The sequence below is a fragment of the Ornithorhynchus anatinus genome, chromosome 12 (genome assembly GCF_004115215.2).
Source record: "Ornithorhynchus anatinus isolate Pmale09 chromosome 12, mOrnAna1.pri.v4, whole genome shotgun sequence".
Lineage (NCBI taxonomy): Eukaryota > Metazoa > Chordata > Mammalia > Monotremata > Ornithorhynchidae > Ornithorhynchus > Ornithorhynchus anatinus.
Genome location: NC_041739.1, coordinates 49,984,821 through 50,010,940, shown reverse-complemented (window position 1 = coordinate 50,010,940; position 26,120 = coordinate 49,984,821). Strand labels below are relative to the sequence as shown.

Sequence of the window (26,120 nt, the reverse complement as noted above, 5' to 3'; positions counted from 1 at the left end):
AATTTAGTGGTGAGAAAGCAAATAGAAACTGTGACCTTACGGCTCGAAACCAGCGTGGCCTAATGGATAGAGCACGGGCCCGGGAGTCAGAAGGACCTGGGTTCTAATTCCGGCTCCGCCACGTTCATTCATTCAGTCGTGTTTATTGAGTGAAGCACTGTACTAGGTGCTAGGGAGAGTTCAATACATGACTGCTGTGTGACTTCAAGCAAGTCACTTCACTTTTCTGGGTCTCAGTTCCCTCACCTGTAAAATGGGGATAAGTCCCTTGCGGGACAGGGACTGTGCCCAACCGCAGCCGCAGTACCTAACCCAATGCTTAGAACAGTTCTTGGCACACAGTAAGCACTTAACGAGTGCCATTATCATCTTCAGGATTTTAGGGAATGTGTATGTTTATTTAACGAGTAAGCATTTAACGAGTACCATTATCATCTTCAGGATTTCAGGGAACGCATCCGTTTACTGTTGTATTGTACTCTCCCAAGCGCTTAGTACAGTGCTCGGCACACAGTAAGCGCTCAATAAATATGATTGAATGAATGAATGAAAAAGCAGTGACCGGGAAAACCACAGCCTGGTGAATTGATGCAGTTTCTGTGACTCTTAATATCTCTAGTGGGTATGGTTCACTTGAATTTTCTGGTTTCAGGGAACTTGATATGAACTGGAATAACCAATCCAGAGAAGCAGCGTGGCTCAGTGGCAAGAGCCCAGGCTTGGGAGTCAGAGGTCATGGGTTCTAATCCCGGCTCTGCCACTTGTCAGCTGTGTGACTCTGGGCAAGTCACTTCACTTCTCTGTGCCTCAGTTCCCTCATCTGTAAAATGGGGATGAAGACTGTGAGCCTCACGTGGGACATCCTGATTACCCTGTATCTACCCCAGTGCTTAGAACAGTGCTCTGCACATAGTAAGCGCTTAACAAATACCAACATTATTAATAACCAATCAGAAGTCTATGGCTACTTATTATGTTCCCCTCTCGAGGTGGCACCTGGAGAGTTTCCGGGACACCACCAGTCTCGACTACGGGAGGGAGAGTGAAGCAGAGGCCTGCTCGTTCCATTCCTAGCGTGGCTAACGAGCAGCAGGCCATCGGTTACAGGGCAAAACTCCCCCGTGCTGGGCAGCAGCGGCACAGGAGAGAGTCGAGGGCGGAGATGATAGTAAACCACTGCCGGATTTTTCCCAAGAAAACTCTAAGGATACCCCACCAGAACGATTGCAGATGGAGGTGGGGCTTTCTGGGAGAGATGTGCCCAGAGCATCGCTAAGGGTCGGAGACGACTCGACGGCATAAGACAAGACTTACTGTGTTATATGAATGCGGAAGGCACTGTATAAATCAGGCAAAGGCAATTTGGCAGGGGAGGTTATATTCGTTCAAATGTGAGTAAATCATTTTTAACTAGGTAGCGGGTACTCAGACTAACAATCCATTAACACGTATCTGGTAGGAGGTGGGCATTGTTTCCCTAAGGAATCGTGAGCCATAACTCTGCGGGAAAATGGCTGTCTCTAAATCTAGCTGAATGTGCCGGAGAGAGTGAAGCCTGCTGGAGTCCCGGAAAGAAAGTCACGTGGGTTTGAAAAGAACGTACGAGGAGACTCGCGGGCCCAAAACACAACAGGGTGGTCTCCTAATTAATTGAGGAAATATTTCCGGAGGTTTGCGTGCGTGTTGGACCTGTTCATAATGAACTGGGAGAGAAGGTAACAGAAAATTAATGAAATTTTCAGGAGATATAAAATCGGGGAGAGAGCGGGTACGCTAGGGAGGACGGCGGAAAAATTATGAGAACACTGAAGCGTTAGAAATATACAGGAAAGAATAAAAGTAAAAATTGAAGAAAGGTAAGCGCCTCGGGGGAAATAATCTGAAAAATAAATTTTCAGTGGAAGGCAGAATCCTGAAAAGATTAATGCCTAAAGAGAGCCAGGAAGGATAGTGAATGGATAAGATGTTTTTGTAGACTGTGTAGGGCCTCCTAGAGTGCACGGCCAGGCTGAGATAGCAGATAAGCCCTCCCACAGGTGAAAAATCCCTCTCTAAAGAGTTTAGCTCCGACGGCCACCCCGCGTTCCGTTCTGAACTCTACAAAAGGTAAAAGAATAGGGGAGGGTTAAGCAGAGACGCTCTGGAATGATTTGATTCACGCGTACGCAGTCGAAAGGATCGAGGAACCAAGACTATTTCCATTTCTTAAAATCCCCCCCAAACCCAATGTAAGTGTAAAGAAGTCGGTGGGGTCATTGTCTCCAAGTCAGCTCAAATAGAATATCAGAGGGTCTCGTTGTTATGCCTTAGTAAAATATTGTTGGTCGTTGAAATATATCACGTGGGCGAGAGAATTCTAGACCGTGAGCCCGTTGTTTTTATCGAGCGCCGGCTGTGGGCGGAATGTTGGACTAAACTGTTCAGTTATCTAAACTGATTTATTATATGGTTTGAATTAAGGGCTAATTAGAAGAATTAAAGCTAATTGGCCACTGTCGTCTAGCTTCGGCAGAGGGTTAACCCGGTGAAAGGGAACATATTATTCCATAACAACCAGCCAAAACCTCAAACGCCGCCATTATCATTATGTCGGAACACTTTCAAACAAGTCAGTGAACATGTGGACTTTTCTTCATTTAGAATAATGAAATAGGCAAATTAATTAAAAGTAGGTCTTAACTTATTAAACTAAGGAAGATTAGGTTCTGTAGGCTGCCAAATTTCCTACTGGGTGACTTTTTTCATCTTCTTCAGAGCTACTTCATTATTTATACGCCATGCCGGCCGGGTGGGATATTGTAGGGCAGTTAAGACACTGACAGAGTGACTTATTTACCAAAGAAATTTTCCATCTGAAAATACAAAACGATCAAAGGGCACAAAATGAGCAGGAGATAGGGGGTTTTCGACTGCTCTCGGTTGAAACGCAGGTGTTTTTGACCGGAACTGTGAAGGAAATGAAGGCAGAGGCTTGAGGAATAGCTTAAAAGCTGTCTTAAGACAAGAATTGGCACATAATGGGAGACGATAATAAAAATGGGGAAAATTAGAGAGGCGAACCTGAGAAAGGAAGCTAGGCCAAAACAGAAATTTTCTAAAAGGAAACAAGGTAATCGATTGATTACAATGTAGCCTAGGGGTATTCTCTGTGATCCTGGACTAGTCACTTAGCTTCTCTGACTTTGATCTCCTCATCCTTAAAATAGCTCCACGACTTGTCTCCTGTGTGACCTTGGGCAAGTCATTTCACTTCTTTGGGCCTCGGTTATCTTATCTGTACAATAGAGATAAAGACTGTTACCCCACGTGAGATATGGACTGTGTCTCCAACGTGATTTGCTTGTATCCACCCCAGCGATAAGACAGTGCCTGGCACATATTAAGCACTTAATAAATACCATTATCATTATTATTATTATCATCACTATTATACCTAATCTCTCTCCCTTTTAGGGTTGAGCCCCCGTGAGGTGAGAACTTGACCAATCTGATTACTTAGTGTCTACCCTTGAGCCGAGTACGCAGTGTTTGATAAATGCTGTAACGAATTAATCTCATTTATTGTATTTTCCTCTTGAAGATTTTATTTCAACAATCCGTGTTTTTCATCTCACGCTATCGGTAACGGATTCAGAGAGATTTGGATCGTTTCGCCAACTTGGCGTGTGCAACTTAATGTACGTGAACGTGGAAAAACATGTTGACATAAAACAGAAATATGTTGTATCTACAACACAAAATGCTTAACGGAGGTTATATATTCCAAGAAAGAATCAGCTTTAAGGCAGTGCATTTGAAAGCTGGAAGTTCATTCATTCAATCATATTCACTGAGCCTTTACTGTATGCAGAGCACTTTACCAAGAGCTTGGGAGAGCATTCATTCATTCAATAGTATTTACTGAGCGCTTATCGTGTGCCGAGCACTGTACTAAGTGCTTGGAAGTACAATTCAGCAACAAATAGAGACAATCCCTGCCCACAATGGGATCACAGAGTACAACATAACGGAGTGGGTGGACACATTCCCGGCACACAACGAGCTTCTGGTCTAAAGGGGTTCGATTTGATACGATCTTGATACGATTTGGCTGATCTGGATTTGAAGACAGTTCAGTTTTCACCTCCTAAGTCAGTCAGTGGTATTTATTGAGTGCTTAGTGCATGCAGGGCACTGTTCTAAGCGCATGGGAGAGTACAATATAACAATAAACAGTCATATTCCCTGTCCACGATGAGCTCACAGAGGGGGAGAAAAATATTAATATAAAAAAGTAAATTATAGATATGGACATGAGTGTTGAGGGACTGGGAAGGGGGATGAAAGAAGGGAGCAACCAGCCCCGGAACTGAATGCTTCCAGCATCTTTTGGTTTGAAATGTGTTTTTGACTGGATCTCTTTGGGCTCCGATGACAAGGAAACTCATCAGCTGCTAAATCCTGGTGGACGTCCAAATCGGACTTCACCGCTAACGGTTGTTCCACCCAGGCTCGTTTCAACCATCATTTGGTCTTTTTTGCCGCCAGATGAAATTGCACATCCCAAATGAATTCTAGTCAGGAAAATGGCGTATCAAAACAAATTTGAATAGCAAACCCATCGTTTATATTGTAATCTGGTATTCGGAAGCCATGTAATAATGCCCTGTCACTTTCTATAATTGGGATTTAAATAAAAATGCTCTATAAATTCAAAGCCTCATTTTTATCATTTATTTTCTCTCAGGGCATTCTACAGGGAAATTTGGGGAGTGATTCTCTATTTATTGACTGCATAATTGCTTGTCAATACAGATTCAATGGTCTGTTTTCCAGAATGGAACTGGAATTATGATTTGGGATCCTTTCTGACTGATAATCAATTGTGTGTATTACTTTCCTTGTGAGAATTATTCTTCTTCACACTTAAAAGCCAGAATTCAACTGCTTTGTTTATGATCATTATGTCAATACTCTGATACATTTTCATTTAACCAAGACTTAAACACGGAATGCATAAAACCAGATCGGTTCCTTCCATCAACCAAATGTATTTCTCGAGCGCTTACTGTGTGTAGAGCACTATACTTCTCCATAACAAACACTGAGCATTTTCAATGAAGCATTGAAGCAGCATGGCCTAGTGGATAGAGCATGGGCCTGGGAGTCAGAAGATCATGGGTTCCAATCCCGGTTCCGCCCCTTGTCTGCTGGGTGCCCTTGGGCAAGTCACTTCACTTCTCTGGGCCTCAGTTTCCTCAAATGGAAAATGGAGATGAGACCGTGAGCCCCACGTGGGTCAGGGACTGCGTACCACCCCATTTGCTCGTATCCAGCCCAGCGCTTAGTACAGTGCCTGGCACATAGTAAGTACTTAACAAATACCATAATTGTTATTATTATCATTATTTTAGATGGCAACCTTCAAATATTTGCAGGCATTCGACTGTAAGCTTCTTGATGGCAGCACTCATGTCTTTTACCTCTTTGGGGCTTAGGAGAGTCGGCATTTTAAAATATTTTTGTTTGTGGTATATGTTAAGCGCTTATAATATATCAAGCACTACTGTAAGCACTGGGGTAGTTATAAGTGAATTAGGTTGGACACGGTTTCTGTCCCGCAAGGGGTTCACAGTCTCAGTAGGAGGGAGAACCGGAGAACCGAGGCACAGAGAAGTGAGGTGACTGCTAACAGAAAACAGTGGCAGAGCTGAGTTCAGAAGGCGGGTCCTCTGACTTCCAGGCCCGGGCTTTTTCCACTAGGCCATGCTGCTTTTTGAGTCGATGCTCAATAAATACAATTGACTGATTGCATGATCAGACTAGTTCGTCCGAAAGCTTGTTGTGGGCAGGGAATATGTCTCTCTGTTGCTGCACTGTCTTCTCCAAAGCGCTTAGTACAGGGCTCTAAACACAGTAAGCTCTCAATAAATACGACTGAATGAATAAATGAAAGACACTCCCAGGCATTTAGAACTGCCTTCTGTGCACAGTAAACAATTAATACCATTGATTGATTCATTGATTGACCAGACAAGGGGATCATGCAGTGTGGCGATTATGCAAGTAATCCTATGAAAAATCAATACTGGAAAGGAGAGGAGTTCGTTGAGGGCAGGATACTGAAGAAGCTCGATGAGGTGAGCTGAAATCGGGCTTATGCACCCAAGGAGGGCTGAACAAATGTTTTAAAGACAGAGAAGACTGGTTACTTTTTTTCCTTTTAAATATTTGCTAAGCACCTGCTATGTGCCAGCTACTGTACTAAGCGCTAGGGTAGATACAAGTTAATCAGGTTGGGCACAGTCCAGGTTCCGCATGGGGCTCACAGTCGCCATCCCCACTGTACAGCTAACTGAGGCCCAGAGAAGTGAAGCGACTTGCTCAAGGTCACACAACATACAAGTGGCGGAGCCAGGATTAGAACCCAGGTCCTTCTGACTCCCAGGCCCGTGCCCTATCCACTAGGCCACGTTGCTTCTCTAGTGCTTAATCACCGCACTATAGCAATGGAGAACGGGCGTGACTGTTAGAGGTCCATCAGCTAGAATTTGTAATAACCGGGTAAGGGGTCGTTCTCCTTGGTTAGAAACTTCAGGAAGGCCTGTATTCCCTCAGGCACTTAGCACAGTGCCCTGCACACAGTAAGCACTCAATAAACGCCATTGATGATGACGATGATGCAGACTAAGAATCAGACGTAAAAACTGCAACAGGGCATTCAAGTGGTTAGCTTTCACCCTATCATAGGGAAATCAATTTTAACACATCCACGGCTTCATTCGATTGTATTTACTGAGGATCAACGGGGTGCAGAGCACTGTACTAAGCACTTGGGAGAGTACAATATAACAATAAGTCCACACCGAGCTTACGGTCCCGAGGGGGAGACAGACATTAATAGAAATAAATGAATTACGGATACGGACTTGAGTTCTGGGGGGCTGGGAGGGGGCGATGAGCAAAGGGAGCAGATCAGGGCGACGCAGAAGGGAGTGGGAGAAGAGGAAAGGGAGGGAAGCCTTAGTCAGGGAAGGCTTCTCGGAGGAGATGGGCCTTCAGTACAGCTTTGAAGGTGGGGAGAGTCATCGTCCGTCAAATTTGAAGAGGGAGGGCGTTACAGGCTTGCAAGAGAGTGTGCGTTCCACCCGCCGGAAAGGAAGACAACAGAATTGATTCCTCCTCTTAGACTGGAAGCTCGTTGTGGGCAGGGAACATGTCTATCAATTCTGTTTTCCTGGACTCTCCAAGCGCTTAGTACAGTGCTCTGCATACAGCAGGAGCTCAATAAATGTCACTGACTTAATCGATTGATTCATTCAATTAGCTGAGTTGGCCTTGTTAAATCCTCTCCAATCTGTGATTCTGAGTTCAGAACATCCATTTCGGTTATTAAAAATCCATTGTAAAATCTTAAGCTGTTTCAAGAGAAGCAGTGTGGCCCAGTGGAAAGAATATCAGAGTCAGGAAGCCTGGGTTTTAATCCCAATTTTACCACTTGCCTGCTTTGTGACACTGGGCACGTCACTTCTCTGTGCCTCGGTTTCTTCACCTTTGTAAAATAGGGATTAAATTCCTGTTGTCACTTCCTTAGACTGTGAACCCCATGTGGGACAGGGACTGTGTCTTATCTGATTATCCTTTATCTACCCCTGAACTTGGCAAATAGTAAATAGAAAGCAAATACCAGAACGATTATTATAGTACAATCGGCAAGTTACTTAACCGCTCTCTGCCTCAGTTTGCTCATCTGTCACATGGGGATTAAGACCGTTAGCCTCACGTGGGACAGGGACTGTGTCCAACCCGATTTGCAGATATCCACCCCAGCGCTTAGTACAGTGCCGAATACCACAATCGTTACCAAAACCCATAATGGAGCTAACAGCTCGATAAGACCTCCGATTGCCAAATCATTTCCCGCAGGTCGGCCCAGTCCCCGGCCTTTAAAGAACAAAAAGGGATTTCCCGTTACCTGATAATCGGCTGGCCCGGGAGAACTAAAAGCTTCTCTCTTAATATGGTGGAAAATACGGGGAGCAGAGGATCCAAATGCGTCTTTCCTTGCTTTCTCCCAGCATGACTTTCTCCATCCATCACTGGTATTTCCGTCGTGGAAAATATCATAATATGCGGGACCTGAGAAACACGAACGACAACACGCGGCGTGTCCCAACACGTTTTCAATTATCTGCTTTAAATGAGAATTGAAATACAAACTGCATCTGGAACAACCAGAAAACGACACCAAAATAATTGATAGGCCAGGGTTCGATTTGATTCCAAATTGTTTGTGCCTTTCCAGTGCATGTGCCTACCCGAGCCTTAGATGTCCCAGAGCCCTCTCCACATTGAGTCAGCTGCCAACCAATCGGTGTAGTCTTGAATTCACGGGGCCTGGTAGTCAGAAGGACCTGGGTTCTAATTCCGGATCTGCCACTTGTCTATTGCGTGACGTTGGGCAAGATACTTCACTTCTCTGGGCCTCAGTTCCCGCACCTGGAAATCAGGGATTAAGACTCTGAGGCCTACGGGGGACAGGCATTATGTCCAACCCAATTAGTTTGTATCTCCCCAGTGCTTAGAATGGTGCCTGACACATAATAAGCACTTAACAAATACCATAATTATTATTATTATTATTTGCTCGGACACGATGCCGTTACGATCCACCAAGGGCCATGCGCCACAAAGTGGTGACATCCTCTAGATTGTAAAATGGCCTCAGGCCGGAGAAAGTGGCCACACAGAGGGCAGAGCAGCGGGTGACAGAGAGGTATTGTGCTCTAGTAGGCAGAACCCGGGACTGGGCGTCCAAAGAACACTTCATAAATTCTCTATTATTCTCACTACTACTTGAATTCTAATCCCGCCTCCGCCGCTTGCCTGCTTTGTGACCTTGGACAAGTCACTTAGCTTCTCTGGGCCTCGGTTTCCTCATCTTTAAAGTGGGCGTTCGATACCTGTTTTCCTCCTCTTGGACTGAGCCTCAGGTGGGTCAGGGATTGCATCTGTAAGCTGATCAGTTTACATTGTATCTAGAGCGGTGCTTGGCACATAGTAAGCGCTTAACACCCTTCTTAGCGGCCCAATCCGGACGTGTCGGGAAGCCAAGTCTGTCTGTTCCTGCCCGCAGTTGCCCAGGCTTCCCTGGCTTTTCTTCTGCTGCCACTGCTGTGGTCCGACTTTTCTCCGCTCTGCCAGAAGGTTTGACTTTTTGTTTCACCTGTTCTTTAAAGCCTTGCTTCTCTGGCCCCAACTTCCAATTACCCCATTTTAATTCACCATAAAGCAGCCGTCTGGATCCCACTGCCATCCATCCTCCAGGAGTGTGGCCTAGTGGATAGACACTGGGCCTGGGAGACAGAAGGACCTGGGTTCTCATCCCAACTCCGCCCCATGTGTTCTGTGTGACCTTGGGCAAGTCGTTTCACTTCTCTGGGTCTCAGTTACCTCATCTGGAAAATCGGGATGGAGACTGTGAACCCCCTGGGGGACAGGGACTATGACAACCTGATTAGCTCATATCTACGCCAGTGCTAGAACAGGGCTGGGCACCTAATAAGCCCTTAACAGATACCATAATTATTATTATTATTATGATTACCTGCCCTTTCCGACGATGAGCATGTCTGTGTCTCAGGATCATTCATGGTGATGTCTTTAAGTTGCATATCATAAATTATTGAATTTATTCATATTGTCTGCCTCCCCCTCTAAACTGTAAACTTGTTACGGGCAGGGAACGTGCCGCAAATTCTGTTGGAACGTAGTCATTCATTCAATCGTATTTATTGAACACTTACTGTGTGCAGAGCACTGTGCTAAGCACCTGGATAGTAAAATTCAGCAACAAATAGAGACAATCCCTACCCAACGACAGGCTTACAGTCTAGAAGGGGGGAGACAGACAACAAAACAAGTAAACAGGCATCGATATAAATAAATAGAATTATAGATATATACACACGATTAATAAAATGTGTATATAGCTTTAAACAAATATATGTATAGATATATACACATCATTAATAAAATAAATACCCAAGCACTTAGACAGTGCTCTGCATATAGTAAGCGCTCAATAAATACCACTGATTAACTGTCATTTGATAGTAAGTCCAGCATAGAGTGTTGGATTTTTTTCTGTTGTTGTTTTAATGGTAGTGAAGAGCTTATTATGTGTCGGGCACTGTACTAGGCGCTGGGGTAGATCCAAAGTCCCACATGAGGCTCACAGTCCTAATCCCCATTTTTCATTCACTCATTCATTCAATCGAATTTATCGAGCGCTTACTGTGTGCAGAGCACCGTACTAAGCACTTAGAAAGTACAATTTGGCAACAAATAGAGACAATCCCTGCCCAACAATGGGCTCAGAAGAGGCCCAGCAAAGTGAACTGACCTGCCCAAGGTCACACAGCAGAGGAGCAAGTGGAGGATCCGGGATTTGAATCTGGGCCCTCTGACTCCCGGGCTCTTTCCCACCAGTCCCCCCTGCTTCTCAGTCGGTGGAACGGCTCGAGAAGTCGTACATAGTGACTCTTCTAGGTTACGATCTCAAAGTCAGAAAGAAAGTTGAATCCTATGGTTGCTCTTAAAACCTTCAGCGTGTCTGAATCCTGATGCCATTTGCAATCAGTCGATGGGATTTCCTGAGGGCCTACTGCGTGCAGAACACTGCGCTAAGCACTTGGGAGAGTACACGATAGACTTTCTAGAATACCGCCGTGCCATTTTGTTGCCTGTTCTGCCTGTCGGCCTCCCAGATGGATCTATCGATGCCCCAGATATTCCAGAGAGACTGGCCCGGGAAACAGGTCGGCCGTGATGCCGTCGCCCTCTTATGAAAGTTGATTAATTCAAGCAGCCTCTCTCTTTCGGCTCGCTAAGAAAAGTGAGGGAGAACTTAGCAAACATCCAATTAAAGTACATGACAGCTGTCTGCCTTCAGATGTCTTTAGGCCTAGTTTATGTAGGCAGGACCATTTGTTTAAAGCTAAACACGTAAAGACTGCCCGGAGAATCCACTCAAAATGATGTTTAGTTCAATTAGAATCCCCGTCAGTACAGATCACGCGGAAGGGGCATTTACGGTCGTTTTCATCTGCGATTCAAATCACGTCAGAGTAAAATATACAAAACGACTTAGAAACGCTAAACGATTAAGATTTCGTGTAGGTTACGTTGCTTGGGAAGCAGCAGGTCGCGGTGGATTGAGCACGGGGCTGGGAGCCTGAAGGTCATGGGTTCTAATCCTGGCTCTGCCTCTCATCTGCTGTGTGGCCTTGGGTAAGTCACCTCACTTGGCTGTGCCTCAATTCCCTCATCTGTAAAGTGGGGATTAAGACCGTGAGCCCCACGTGGGGCAACCTGATTACCTTGTATCTACCCCAGCGCTTAGAACAGTGCTTGGCCCACCGTAAGCACTTAACAAATACCAACATTATTATTATTATGTGGGACAGGGACTATATCCATCCCAATTTGCTTGTATCCTCCCCAGCGCTCAGTAGAGTACCTGGCACAAAGTAAGCACTAAACAACTACCACAGTCATTATGATTACAATCATTTTTACGGTATTTGCTAAGCACTTATTATGCGGCCAAGACTGTTTTCAGTGCTGGGGTAGAAACGAGATTATTCAGTGGGACGCAGACCCTGTCCCACACGGGGCTCGTGGTCTATGAGTGGGAGGGAGGAAGATTTAAATCCCCATTTTACAGATGAGATAACTGAGGCCCAGAGAAGTTAAGTGACTCGCCCGAGGTCACGCAGCAAGCAGTCGGCAGAGCCGGGATTCGGACCGGGGTTCTCAGGCTCCCAGACCGGGGCTCTTTCCACTAGAGCACGTCGCCTCTGCTCGTCTTCCCATCTCTTTCCCGATTCCAGACTGAATCCAAAGACGTCTGAAATGTGTATCTTTCCGTAGCGTCTTTAAAAGTACCAAGGCCCCATTTCAGCTGAACCTCCGGCTTCCCCACAATGGGAGTTTTGTTCTGTTTCGCTCTGCTGTCTGTCTCCCCCGTTTAGACTGTGATCCCGTCACTGGGCAGGGATGGCCTCTATCTGGTGTCAAATTGTACATTCCAAGCGCTTAGTAGAGTGCTCTGCGCTCAATAAATACGAGTGAGCGAATGAATGAGTCGCTGATAGTAACGAATCAGGTTAAAGTCGGCGGCCGCGGGGTTCGGCTTCGTTGCTAACCTGGTGTCTCCTCTAATCCGCAGCCTGCCGGGAACCGCGTGGCCGTTTGACCGAACGGGGTCGTTCTGAGTCCGGACGTTTTCTTCAAGGACTCCAGGGCTGTGCGAGGTTCATCATAGGTGCCGGGAGCCGGGGTGATTGATTTCACGGGTACGAATCTCTGGCGGAGCCCGGGAGAAAATAAGCGGAGCAAGGGAGAAAATAAGCCGACGACGGGCTGTGAGTCAATTGAGATACTTCGTGGGTAAAAAGTGGCCCTGGAAGTACTAGAACATCTGGAGTTTAATTTATTTCTTCACGGAGTGGAGAAGACCTCGGTGAATTGATGTCTCATTCGCACCGTGACATTAAGAAAATGGCTTTTAGTAGAATCGTCTACACATCAGAACCCACAGAGGCAAGTCACTTCACTTCTCTGTACCTCAGTTACCTCCTCTGTAAAATGGGGAGTAAGACAGAGAGCCCCACCCGGGACAACCTGATACGCTTGTATCTCCCCCAGCGCTTAGAAGAGTGCTTGGCACATAGTAAGCGCTTAATAGACACCATCGTTATTAGTAGTAGTAGTAGTAGTAGTTATAGAGGACGTATAAAATGCAACCTGCTACCTTGATACTTACAGTTAAAACATTTTAATAGAACATCTTGTCATGAATATTCAGGTGAAAATGTGTCTGTAATCAAATTTTTATTTCTGGCTGAATGAATTAATCAGTCAGTCGATGGTATTTATGGAGTGCTTCCTCTGTGCAGAGCCCTGTACTGAGCGCTGGGGAGAGTACAATCCAACGGAGTCCATAGACATGTTCCCTGCCCACGGCGAGCTTACGGTGTGGATAGGGAGACAGATAGGAAGCAGTGTGGCTCAGTGGAAAGAGCCCGGGCTTGGGAGTCAGAGGTCGTGGTTTCTAATCCCGGCTCCTCCGCGTGTCAGCTGTGTGACCTTGGGAAAGTCACTTCACTTTTCTGGCCCTCAGGTACCTCATTTGGAAAATGGGGATGAAGACTGTGAGCCCTACGTGGGACAACCTCATTACCTTGTATCTACCCCAGCGCTTAGAACGGTGCTTGGCACATAGTAAGCGCTTAACAAATACCAACATCATTTTTATTATTATTATAGGAATATAAAGACATAGATGCCGGATCTGTACATTAGTGCCGGGGCCTGAAGGTGGGGTGTATATCAAGCGCTTACAGGGTATGGATCCAGTGCAGATGACATAAAAGGGAGAGGGAGGAAGGGAAAAGAGGGCTTATTTGGGGAAGGCCTCTTGGAGGAGGTGTGACCTCTATGAGGTTTTGAAGGTGGGGAGAGTGGTGGTCTGGCACATATGGAGGCCAGGCCAGAGGGAGGTTGCGGGAAAGGGGTCGGGAGCTAAGACTTATGCTAACTTTCTCGCTGTACCTCGATCTCATCTATCTCATCGCCGACTTCTCGCCCACACCCGGCCTCTGGCCTGGAACGCCCTCCTTCCTCAGATCCGGCCGATAATTGTTCTCCCCACTTCAAAAACCTTATTGACTTTCCAAGCACTTAGTACGGTGCTCTGCACTCAGTAAGCGCTCAATAAATACGATTGAAGGAATAATGAAGGCCCATCTCCTCCAAGAAGCTTTTCCTGACTAAGCCCTCTTTTCCCACTTCCTCTGCGCCACCCTGACCTGCTCCTTCGTTCATTCTCCCTTCCATCCCCACAGCACATACGTACATATCTGTATATATCTCTCATTTATGCATTTATCTATTTATTTCTATTAATGTCTGTCTCCCCCTCTAGAATGTGAGCTCCTTGTGGGCAGGAATGTGTCTGTTGTTGTACTGTCTCTCCCAACCACTTAGTACAATGCTTCGCTCACAGTAAGTGCTCAATTAAGCATTCAGTACAGTGCTCTGCACACAATAAGCGCTCAATAAATACGATTGAATGAAAAAATATAATTGAACGAATGAAAGCCTTACCTAATCTCCACTTAATAAATGTCTAAGGGGTGGAGGGGGAAGGGGGCTACCCACCAATTTCTCTTCAGCGTTACACTATCAGCTTATTTTTATGGGTTATAACAACTTTAATGTGGACTCCATAAGTGCGTGTCAGGAAAAGCCTTGCTGTGTTTTGAGTGCTGTAACCGACCTGATTCTGAAAAGATCAATAATGAATGTTCAGACTATAGTTGGGGCAGGCAGGACAGAGAGCTCTTAGAGGAGGTAGGGATCGAATCTTTAAATCAACATCACTGACTGCCCATCAGCTCTACTCTACTTTATGTCCTTCTCAGGTTCCCGAAATCGGGCCGGCCAGAGCCAAAACGCAAACATCTTCGCGTTTTCTCTGTCTTCCATCTCTCGTGAAAGGTTTTGGTCAACTTCCTGACCATGGCTGTTTGCTCTAGGTCTCATTTTTCCTGACATCTCTTTTTTTTATTATTTAAGGGCATTTGTTAAGCGCTTACTATGTGCTAGCCACTGTACTAAGCTCTGGGGTAGATACAAGTTAAACAGGTTTATTGGGGGTTTTTAAATGGTATTTTTTAAGCGCTTCCTATGTCCTGGACACTATATACTAAGCATTGCCTCTTTTTTCTATTTTATGGCATTTGTTAAGAACTAAATGCTAATAATAGTATAGTATAGTATCATAACAAGCTATAATAGTATAGCTTACTATCTATATAATTCTATTTTTTTATATTGATGCCTTTGATGTCTGTCCACTTGTTTTGTTTTGTTGTCTGTCTCCCCCCTTCTAGACTGTGAGCCCGTTGTTGGGCAGGGATTGTCTCTATTGCCGAATTGCACTTTCCAAGCGCTTAGTACAGTGCTCTGCACAGAGTCAGCACTCAGTGAATACAATTGAATGAATGAGTGAATGCTAGCACTCAATAAATACAATTGAATGAATGAATGCTAGACATTGTACTAAGCACTGGGGCAGGTTTTTTTGGATTTTTTAATGGCATTTGTTAAGCACTTATTATGTTTCAGGCACTATATACTAAGCACTGGGGTATATACAACTAATCAGGTAATCAGGTTGGACACAGTCCATGTCCCACGAGGAGCTCACCGTCTTAATCCCCATTTTCCAGGTGAGGGAACTCCAGGAGAAGTGAAGTGACTTGCCCTAAGTCACTAGAGAAGCGGCGTGGCTCAGTGGAAAGAGCACGGGCTTGGAAGTCAGAGGTCATGGGTTCTAATCCCAACCCTGCCACTTGTCTGCTGTGTGACTTTGGGCAAGTCACTTCAATTCTCTGTGCCTCGGTTACCTCATCTGTAAAATGTGATCAAGACCATGAGCCCCATGTGGGACAACCTGATCACCTTATATCCCCCCAGCGCTTAGAACAGTGCTTGGCACATAGTAAGCGCTTAACAAATACCATCATCATTATTATTATATGGCAAACAAGGGGAGGAGCCAGGATTAGAACCCAAGTCCTTCTTACTTCCAGGTCCGTGCTCTATCCACTAGGCCACGCTGCTTCATCACACGTACTGCTCCTTTCCCTTCCATTCAGATTATTCACTAGTAGACTGTAAATTCCTTGAGGGGAGAGATTGTGTCTACCATTTCTGTTACATTGTACTCCCCAAGCGTTTAGTACAACGCTCTGCACACGGTAAGTGCTCTTCACTCCTCTAACAGTGGTATTACTGACCAAGTGACCGATCGATTGGTCACGACGCCAGTTTGGCCTTCTGACGATTTTAGCGCACGGTTTTCCAGAAACGCTTTGGAGGTCCCTTACTTTGGCTTGTGACAGGAAAGGAGGATGAAGCATCTCACTGCCTTTTGGAGTCACGCTCTCCGCCTTTTCAAACTGACTTTTAATGTTGTACTTCCCGGGTCCTGGTACTCCCTGAAATACATAAGGAGAGAAATGCATACGTTCATCCAGACGGGGCTTACAATACTTCAGGGAAAAGCTGTTCGAAAATCTACAGGTTTTAGAAGAGAATCCCTAGATGGAATTACTGAAGCACTTCATTAAAAGGCGAGCGGGGAGGGGTGGCTTTCCGGGCACTCGAAAGGAAAGTCTTCAGCTGGAGTTTCCTTTCTTCCTCAGAGCCATTTTCCCTTGCAACGTTGCTGCCCTCTCCTGACACACTCTAGGAAAAATGATGGAGCTTTCTACACCACGAAATGAGAAGCTACTAACTAATAGAGGCCCAAAAGGGGTGACTACCATTTTAACCACATAGAGGAAATCGTTTTCTTACAGGTTTCCAACTGAAAGTTGTATTTATTTTAGCTAAGCAGTTCCCATTGTTCGATATAACATCTTCTAAGCCTGTGTTTATTAATAATAATAATGATGGCATTTGTTAAGTCCTATGGTGCCAGGCATTATACTGTTTATATAACTACATCTTTTTTGGTGGTTTTAGGTAAGTGGCTTTTCAGGAGGGTCTTTCCAATCAAGCAATCAATCCGTGGTATTTATTGAGTGCTTACTGTGTGCAGAGCACTGTACTAAGCGTTTGGTGAGAGAAGTACGACATCATCGGTAGGTGCACTGCCCGCCCACGAGGAGCTTACAGTCTAGAGGGGGAGGTAGATATCAATATAAATAAATTGTGTATATGTAAATCGGTGCTGTGGGGCTGAGGGAGTGGGGAATAAAGGGAGCAAATTCAAGTGCAAGGGCGACCCGGAAGGACATAATAATAATATTAATAATAATGATGGTATTTGTTAAGCGCTTACTGTGTGCCAAGTACTGTACTAAGTGGGGTTGAGGGTAGGGTGAATATCTAGTCTGACAGTTAGAACACAAGCCCGGGAGTCAGAAGGTCATGGTTTCTAAACCCGGCTCCGGCACTTATCTGCTGTGTGAGTGTGGGCAAGTCACTTCATTTCTCTACGCTTCAATTACCTCATCTGTAAAACGGGGATGAAGACTGTGAGCCTCACATGGGACAACCTGATTACCTTGTATCTACCCCAGTGCTTAGAACAGTGCTTGGCACATAGTGAGTGCTTAACATGTACTATCATCTCATCATTTTTATTATTATTACCTATAAAATGGGGATTAAAAGTGTGAGCTCCATGTGGGACAGGAACTGTGTCCAATCTGATTAACTTGTATCTACCCAGCGCTTAGAACAGTGCCTGGCAAATCGTAAGTGTTTAACCAATAACACAATTATTATTAAGTGCTTAAGAGATAATAATGATAATAATATTAATGGTGTTTGTTAAGCACTTACTGTGTGCTAGGCACTGAACTAAGCACTGGGGTGGTACAGATCCCAGGTCATAGGCAACCCAGATTGGAGAGGGAGGAGGGGAAGAGAGGGCTCGATCAGAGATGGCCTTTTGGAGATGTGATCTGCAGTGGCTGAAAGTAAGGCATCAGATTTCCAGTCCGGCATATCTACTTTATCTTATTATTAAAATACACAAAGAGACAGGTTCCAAGAAGCATCGCCACCGTATTCGATCCTAGACGAGCGCCGTGCACAATCAAAAATCCAAATCTGAATCCCTCACCCCACCCCTGCCGTTTCTCATCGAATAAATATATCGTAAATACATGAATATTCATATCGTATAAATCACTGCCCGCCAGGAGGTTGAAACTTAAAACGACGGCCCCGGTCGACTTTCTGCCCATTCCCTCCCAGATCATTTCGTGATTCTTCCTTCGCTGTGTGTTTGGGAGCTTCTCAACTCTTGTCTCTGACACACGTTTCTGTCTCGGAAGATGGATGATCCCTCCCGTTTTCCGTGCTAATGAAAATGAGGTTTGCTCCTACGTGGAAGAAGGCATTTTGCATGTGGCGGCCCAGCGCCTTTAGCGATTGTGATGAAATGCCATAAAACAAATTTATATGCAATTTAAGATAATAGTTTAGTAAATAAAGCTTCTTCCGTGTGGCTCTTATCTCGACCCAGTTCTTGCTCTCCTTAATGACTATTATCATCGGTTTGATGAAAGAAAATATTGCTCTTCTTATCCAAACCGGCCTGCTCTGTTGAAAGACAGCCCCAGAGGTAGGGAGTGCATTTTTGTGGCCAATTATTGATAGCCGATTGGCCCGAACTCGATGTATACCTTCCAGCGCAGACTATACCGAAGGGTTTGAATCTGAGATATTCACCTCCATAATTTCCACATCAATTTCAGTTCATTTAACAAGTGGAATATGTTCTGGGTTTCTAATCACAGGAACAAACCGACTCTTCACGCCCAGAAGAAACGCTAATTAAACCGAAGCAGAATTCAATCTGTTTTCCCCTCTAGAATGGAAGCTCATTTAAGGCAGGGAACGGGTCTACAAACCTTTTTACACTGTACTCTCCCAAGCTCTTGCTGTGATGTTCTGTACAGAGTAAGTGCTTATGAAATACCATTGATTGATTAATTAAATCAACTGCCCATGGTCCAGAATACCAGATGTAGTCAAAGACACAGGAAATGGCAAGATGGGAGGAAACAATAACTCGCCTGAATCCGGTCCTCAGCTCAGGTTCAACATGAGGATCGTAAGCTATTCAAAGCAAAAAATTGAATAACAAGTGCTTTACTGAATAAATCTGACACCATATGCACAAACATATGCTGGTTTATCCTAAATCTGAGGAAAAAAACAAAACAAAACACATTTCTTCTTCATGAATTCAGAAGGCTACACAGAGATTCGAAATTTCCAAAAGCGAACACCTGGCTTACCTTGCTTTTTCCTTGGTTGTTCTAGTTTGCTTTTTCTGATGGAAAGCTCTTTTGAATTCTTGCTTAGAAATTTAAGCACGTGTCTACAACTGATCAGACCTCCATAGTTCTGCCGAAGATTCTCCAGCATTTATTAATAATAGTCACAAGAACAATAATATCTGTTCGGCGGCGACCATGTGCCAAGCACTCTACTAAACTCCCAGGGTGGATAGGGGATAATCGGACACAGTCCCGGTTTCAATGGCGCTCCCAGACTAACAGGGAGGGAACGTGTCTTCTGTCCCCACTCTACAGATGAGGAAACTGAGGCGGCGCGCACTTCGGTGACTTACCCAGGTCACACGGCTACTGGTCATCTGAATAAAACACGAGGCACACGCCTCCTCATTCACATTTCACCACATCTTCCAGCCAGAGAAATCAGGTTTTGCTGTTGCCATAGGGCTATTAAAGATAGGGAGGGGAAGGCTTGGAAAAGATAATCCTCACTCCATCCCGGCCAAGGGACAGGAGAAGTGACTACTGATAATAATAATGCCGGTACTTGCTAAGCGCTTACAATGTGCCAAGCACGGTTCTAAGCGCTGGGGTAGATACAAGTTAATTAGGTTGGACCTGGCTCCGGGACTTAATCCCCCTTTTACAGGTGAGGTACCTGAGGCACAGAGAAGTGAAGTGACCTGCCCAAGGTCATAGAGCAGACATGGCTCAATGGCAAATGCATGGGGTTGGGAGCCAGAGGTCGTGGGTTCTAATCCCCGGCTCTGCCTCTTGTCAGCTGTGTGACTTTGGGCAAGTCACTTCACTTCCCTGTGCCTCAGTTCCCTCATCTGTAAAATGGGGATTAAGACTGTGAGCCCCAACGTGGGACAATCTGATTACCTTGTATCTACCCCAGAGCTTAGAACAGTGCTCGGCACATAGTAAGCGCTTAAATACCAACATTACTATTATTAAGTGGTGGAGCTGGAATTAGAACCCAGTTCCTTCTGACTCCCGGGCCCGTGTTCTAACCACCTGGTTACGCTGCTTCTCCCCTTCTCTACTGATGATAGTACAATTCACCAACTTTACAGGCATAGACCGCGTGGCTAAAAAATACCTCACCCTTCTAAGAAGCTGTAAGGCCCAGGGGAAAGAGCACAGGCCTGGGAATCAGAGGACCTGGGTTCTAGTCCCGACTCTGTCACCTGGTTGATGCGTGACCGTGGGCAACTCATTTACGTCTCTGGGCCTCAGGCTTCGGCTGTAAAATGGGGATCCAATACCTGTTCCCTCTCTTACTTGGACCGAATCCTGAGTGGGACAGGGAACGTGTCTGATCTGATTACCTTGAATGTACCCCAGTGCTTACCACAGTGCTTGGCGCATAGTAAGCACTTAACACTATTATCAGTAGTAGTAGCGTTTATTATTCTGAACCATTTAACCATTTTTCCCAAATTGACAAGTTTGGAAAGTGTTGAATTAGCCGTTACCTAGAAGGGTTAGTGTCATTACCTATAAGACCAATCAGTCCATCAATCAATCAATCAATAGTATTTATTGAGTATTAACTGCGTAGAGTCACTGTTCTAATCCCTTGGGAGAGGAGCGGGTAAATCACAGGCCTGGGAATCAGAAGGACTTGGGTTCTATTCCCGTCTTCGGCGCTTGTCTGCTGTGTGACCTTGGACAAGTCACTTCATTCCTCCGTGCCTCAGTTCCCTCATCTGTAAAATGGGGATGAAGACCGTGAGCCCCACGTGGGACAGGGACTGTGTCCAACCTCATTCGCTTGTAGCTACCCCAGGACTTAGTACAGTACCTGCTGCCTAGTAAATGTTGAACAAATTTCAACGATTGTCATTGTTGTCACAATACAGTTGGTAGAAACGTCCCTGCCTACGAAGATTTTACAGTCTAGTTAGGACCAACTAAAAATGATTTTGGATTATACGACTAAAAGGAGGCCGTATGGATTTGGGGTGTCCCTCTTTTTGTCACTGTACATCATCGTTGCTAAAAAGAAAAGAAAAGGAAATCCATTTCGACAAGTAAACTAGAAAATTAATCAGAATCAGACCTCCGCCCCGAAAATGTCTGAAATGAACAACAGCCTTCTCCTCGCCCTGTAGGGATTCGTGTGCAATGGGGTCTGTGGCAGGACAGATGGATCCTTAATCACATTCTAAATTCCGCCTACTAAATAAATTAGGAATACCATCAATATCACTGCAACTTCCGCACACGCCTGGGCTGCTTCCCCAGAGGGTCTGTGAAGTTTGGAATGTTTGAGGGAGGAAGCTCTAGTAGGATGATTACGGATCTACAGGGGTGGTTGTGGATTGGGAATTCCAGGGTCACGTTTTTAGCAGAATTAGAGAGCGCTGGGTTCAAAAGACCATCTGGCAGTGTTGAAACTGATTTAGAGAAGAAAAGACAGGAAACAAGGAGGCCGGCCAGTAGGCCGGGTCCAGGTTTTCTGGAGTTTGGAGGCTAGATTTTGAGTGGCTCCAAAAGGTGTTGTACAGGAATAATAATTGTAAAATTTGTTAAGCTCTTACTTTGTGCCAAGCACTGTTCTAGGAGCTCGGGGAGCTAGGAGATCATCCGGTCCCGCACGAGGCTCACAGGCTAAGTAGGAGGGAGAACAGGCAGAGAATCCCCACTTTCCAGATGAAGGACCCGAGGCTCAGAGAAGTGTAAGATTGTTACACTTACCCTGCTCTCCACAGCCTGTGCTTCAACGGTTCCCGACTTCTCCGAGCCTCAGTTACCTCATCTATAAAATGGGAATTAAGATCATGAGCCCCACGCGGGTCAGGGACTACGTCCAACCTGATTTGCCTGTATCCACCCCAGTGCTTAGCATAGTGTCTGGCACGTGGGAGGGGCTTAACAAATACTGCAGTTAAGACTCAGTTCCAGGGAGAACGAGAGAGGAGAGAGACGTGTACTCCTTCCCCTCTGCTTAATTTTTAATTTTTTTTCAAATGATATTTGTTAAGCACTTAATATGTGTCAAGCACTGAATTATGTGCTTGGGAAGTTACATGCTAATCAGGTTGTAGAAAGTCCCTGTCCCCCATGGGGCTCTTAGAAATCCTAATTTTACAGATGAGGGAACTGAGGTCCAGAGAAGTGAAGTGACTTGCTCAAGGTCACACAGCTGATGAGTGGAGGAGGCGGGACTAGAAGCCAGGTCCTTCTGACTTCCAGGCCCGTGCTCTATCCACTAGGCTACGCTGCTTCTCCTTCCCTTTCCAATTAATCAATCAATCAGTCATATTTATCGAGGGCTTATTGTGTGGAGAGTACTGTACTGAGCGCTTGGGAGAGTCCAGCACAACAGAGTCGGTAGATAAGCTCCCCGCCCACTATGAGCTTCCATTCCCGGGAAATAAGCATGACCCAGAATGGAGAGGAAAATCAGACTCACTGATTTAAGACAATAATTAGAAAACGGTTAGAATCCGCTCGCAACCTACCTTTCAAGAACGTTACAATTTTATCTCATTTCTTAACATTCCGAGGCTGACTTTCTACCTTAGACAGAGAAGAGTTGACATAACTAGGCTGCTACTCTATTGTGGGTCCTGTTTCGAAATTTGCAGATGTCTCTGAAAAGTGGAATTGGGCTCTGATTGTAATTGGGGAAGGAAAAGCCATTAGCCCGACTCCCTGTGTGAACAGAAAAGTACAAGGACAAAAGCCGAGATATTTGCCTTTGGGTCTTCGGAAAGCCAAATGACTTGACTTAGATTAGCATATTTTAGGCGCATCATCGGGAGGATTAATTCCCCGGAGAAGACGCTAATGCTGGGAAAAGTCCAGGGAAAACGTGAAAGAGGCAGTCCGGCAGCTAGACGGATAGAGCCCATAAAAACGATAACGGAAGAACCGTCAGAAAGGTTGTGGATTATGGCAGAGGACAGGACATTCTGGAGAAAGTCTATGCGTGAAGTCGCTATGAACTGGAAACGACTCGACGACACTTGAAAATAATAATAATAATAATAATAATAATAATAATAACTGCACTTCCAGAAATTCTGATCTCCGTCTCGGACCTTTGCACTCCCCGTCACCATGAACATCACTGTCGCCGCCACCGGCTTAGATTGAGGGTGGGGAAAGCGATCTCCTGGATGTTTAGGGAATGAAGGGCACATAAATATGATCCCTGACCTCAAGTATTTTACCGTGGAATACGGATGAAAATAAGTCAACCGATGGATGGTATTTACTGAGCACTTACTGTGTGCGGAGCACTGTATTCATTCATTCATTCGATAGTATTTATTGAGCGCTTACTATGTGAAGGGCACTGTACTAAGCGCTTGGAATATACAATTCGGCAACAGAGAGAGACAATCCCTGCCCAATGACGGGCTCACAGTCTAAAAGGGGGAGACGGACAGCAAAGCAAAAGAGGACAGAACAAAACAAAACATCATCATCATCATCACTGGTGGACCGCCATGGGTTTGAGGCACTGCACTGAGGTAAGGGGCCAGGGATGGTTGAAGTGTCCGCCGCCTGCAGATTGAGCGGTGCAGCAGTGGGACAGAAACCAAACGCCCTCCCCCACTAGCACACCTTTAGTTAATAGCAAAAAGTCTTCGCATCCCATGGATTAGAGAGCTGCCTCGGGTGTCAAAGGAGGCCTTAAAACCAGGCCCTCCTCATAGCCGCACGGTACGTTGCCAGAGATGATCCCGTCCGATTGTCCAGAGTCACCGGGATGAAGAGGCGAGGGTCACCGGTCAGGTTGAAACAGGTAGTCTGGGAGAAACAGGTTCCCCTCCCCAATGCTGTCACGTCATGGCTAAGGCCGAAGACAGGATCTCTGGGAGGCAGTTCAGCGACGATTCCTTCGCTCTGTCCCACGTGGGGCTCACAGTCTTCATCCCCATTTTCCAGATGAGGGAACTGAGGCCCAAGGAAGTGAAATGACTTCCCCAAATACAAGTGGCCAAGTTGGGATTAGAACCCACGACCTCTGACTCCCAAGCCCGGCTGCTTCTCTGATAATAGTTATATCATCATCATGATTATTATTATTAAAAAACTACAGTTTGGGGCAGAACTCTAATGGCTAAGGAAGCTCTGTAACTCAGACTCTGGGTAACAGCCCCTCTCTTCCTTCTCCCACCCCCGTTCACATTTCCTTTCTTTATTCCAGTGGAACTTGGATCTGAGTCTCCAAAAGACCCCAAATCAGATTAGATTTTGTTCACACCTACAATTTGGAGGATTTTTGAAAAAAAGTCATCATTCCCCATTGGCTTAAAAAGCAAAGTGTCCCATAGGTGCTTGGGGGTTTCAATTTGGTGTAGTGTATAGAGCATGGGCCTGGGAGTCAGAAGGACCTGGGTTCTAATTCCCGCTCCACCGCATGTATTTGTTAAGTGCTTAGTATGTGCCAAGCACTGTTCTGAGCCCTGGGGTAGATACAAGCTAATCAGGTTGGACCCAGTCCCTGTCCCACATGGGGCTCACGGTCTTAATCCCCATTTTACAGATAAGGGAACTGAGGCCCTGAGAAGTGAAGTGACTTGCCGAAGATCACACAGCAGATAAGTGGCGAAGACAGGATTAGAACCCAGGTCCTTCTGACTCCCAGACCCGTGCTCTCACCACTAGGCCACGTTGCTTCTCATTTATTTTTCTGCACCTCGGTTTTCTCATCTTTAAAATGGGGATTCAATACTTGTTCTCCCTCCTATTTAGACAGTGAGGCTCAGATGGGACAGAGACTCTATTCAACCCGATATACCTGAATCTAGCCCAGCGCTTAGAACAGTGCTTGACACATAGTAACTGTTCAACCAGCACTATTAAGGAGAGAAAAATCCTGGCTAGGCGCTTTCTCTGCCGAATGTCTGCTGAGCGCCACTAATTTCCGAAATGTCCTCTTTCGTTGGAGGATGAAAGGCTTCCTTTATTTCAGGGTTTGAGGCTTTGTTTTTAATTCATCCATCTCTTCCGTACCTTGAATTCTGTGCAAACAAATGTGAAGAACCACGAACGGGATAAGTCACGCCAAGCGTGAAACTGAAAGGTTTTGGAAACTTCTCCACAAAATCCTAACCGAGAAGTGCTAACATTCATATTCAGTATGCAGATCGGCTTGTTTCAACAAGGAACGGTGCATAGTAGAAACAAAATAACTTCCTTTCAATGATTTATAAAGGAAGATCGTGCATTTATATGACAGCAACAGGTGCCCAGAAAAAGAATTCAAGTCAGCTACGATTCTTTGATAATTTGACTCATCTGACAAATAAACACCGAATGGAATTTGTAGAGGTAAGTGCGACACAAACACCAAAAGCTACTCTAAGCCATGTGCAAACATTGTTTAGAGTAAAAGGTCAGGCCAGGGAGTAGTCTGGGCCACCCCGTGAACAATTTCGATTTTAGGATCTCTCCTACTTGACAGAGCATCTTCCTAATCTCCTCGAAACTCTTTTTGTCTCCAGCTCGGGGACGCAGAGGAACGTTTCCTCTCGGTGCGATGTGTGAGGAGGATGAAAGGCCCAGCAGCGGGCCCAAGCGCTGATGTGAGGGGAATTGAACAAGGGGACGCACGACCTCGGTTAAATGCTTTAATGGCAAACTGAAGCCGGGTCCCCGGCGGGCCACGAAGCACTGGACAACTGGGAGCTTAGTAACGGACTGAAAGCTCACTGTGGGCAGGGAATGTGTCTGCTTGATTGCTGTACTGTCCTCTCCCAAGCGCTTAGTACAGTCCTCTGCCCACAGTTAGCGCTCAATAAATACAATCGACTGACTGGCTAATAGGAGTAATGCTATTATGTAAACTCGTGGGCAGGGAACCTTTCTGTGGACTGTTCGAACCAACCATCAGTCGGATTTATTCTGTTAATGAGATGTACATCGCCTTGATTCTATTTATTAGCTATTGTTTTAATGAGATGTTCTTCCCCTTGATTCTATGTATTGCTATTGTTCTTGTCTGTCTCTTCCTAGAATTCTTAAAGATTGGGATTCGCTAAGTTTCAAGTCACAGAAAACTCATGTAAAATCCATTTTTCAAGTTGAAATTACTTTTTAATGTTAGGACTGTGGCACACCTCTAATTGGAAGCTGGAGAAGTCTTCTAAATGATTTCCAACCAAAGGTCACTCCAGCAGATTCAGGATGACTCCTAGGCGAGTGATCATTTTCTTCATAAAGCTTTTTTTAGAAGCATTATATTAATTTGGAGAAATGCATTAGTTAGTGTAAGAATTATTTCAC

At 45.4% G+C, this 26,120-nt stretch overlaps 1 protein-coding gene across 4 annotated transcripts in view; it reads right to left on the bottom strand.

The window, feature by feature from the left end:
* Positions 1 to 26,120, bottom strand: part of STPG2 (sperm tail PG-rich repeat containing 2) — a 419,016-nt gene that overhangs the window by 329,662 nt on the left and 63,234 nt on the right. For all 4 annotated transcript variants that reach the window (XM_039913717.1, XM_029076955.2, XM_007668299.4 and 1 more), the window contains 3 exons: positions 15,939 to 16,049; positions 12,189 to 12,348; positions 7,955 to 8,118 (listed from right to left, as the gene is read on the bottom strand). In XM_039913717.1, the coding sequence (XP_039769651.1) occupies positions 7,955 to 8,118; positions 12,189 to 12,348; positions 15,939 to 16,049 (435 nt within the window). The remainder of the gene's footprint in view (positions 1 to 7,954; positions 8,119 to 12,188; positions 12,349 to 15,938; positions 16,050 to 26,120) is intronic.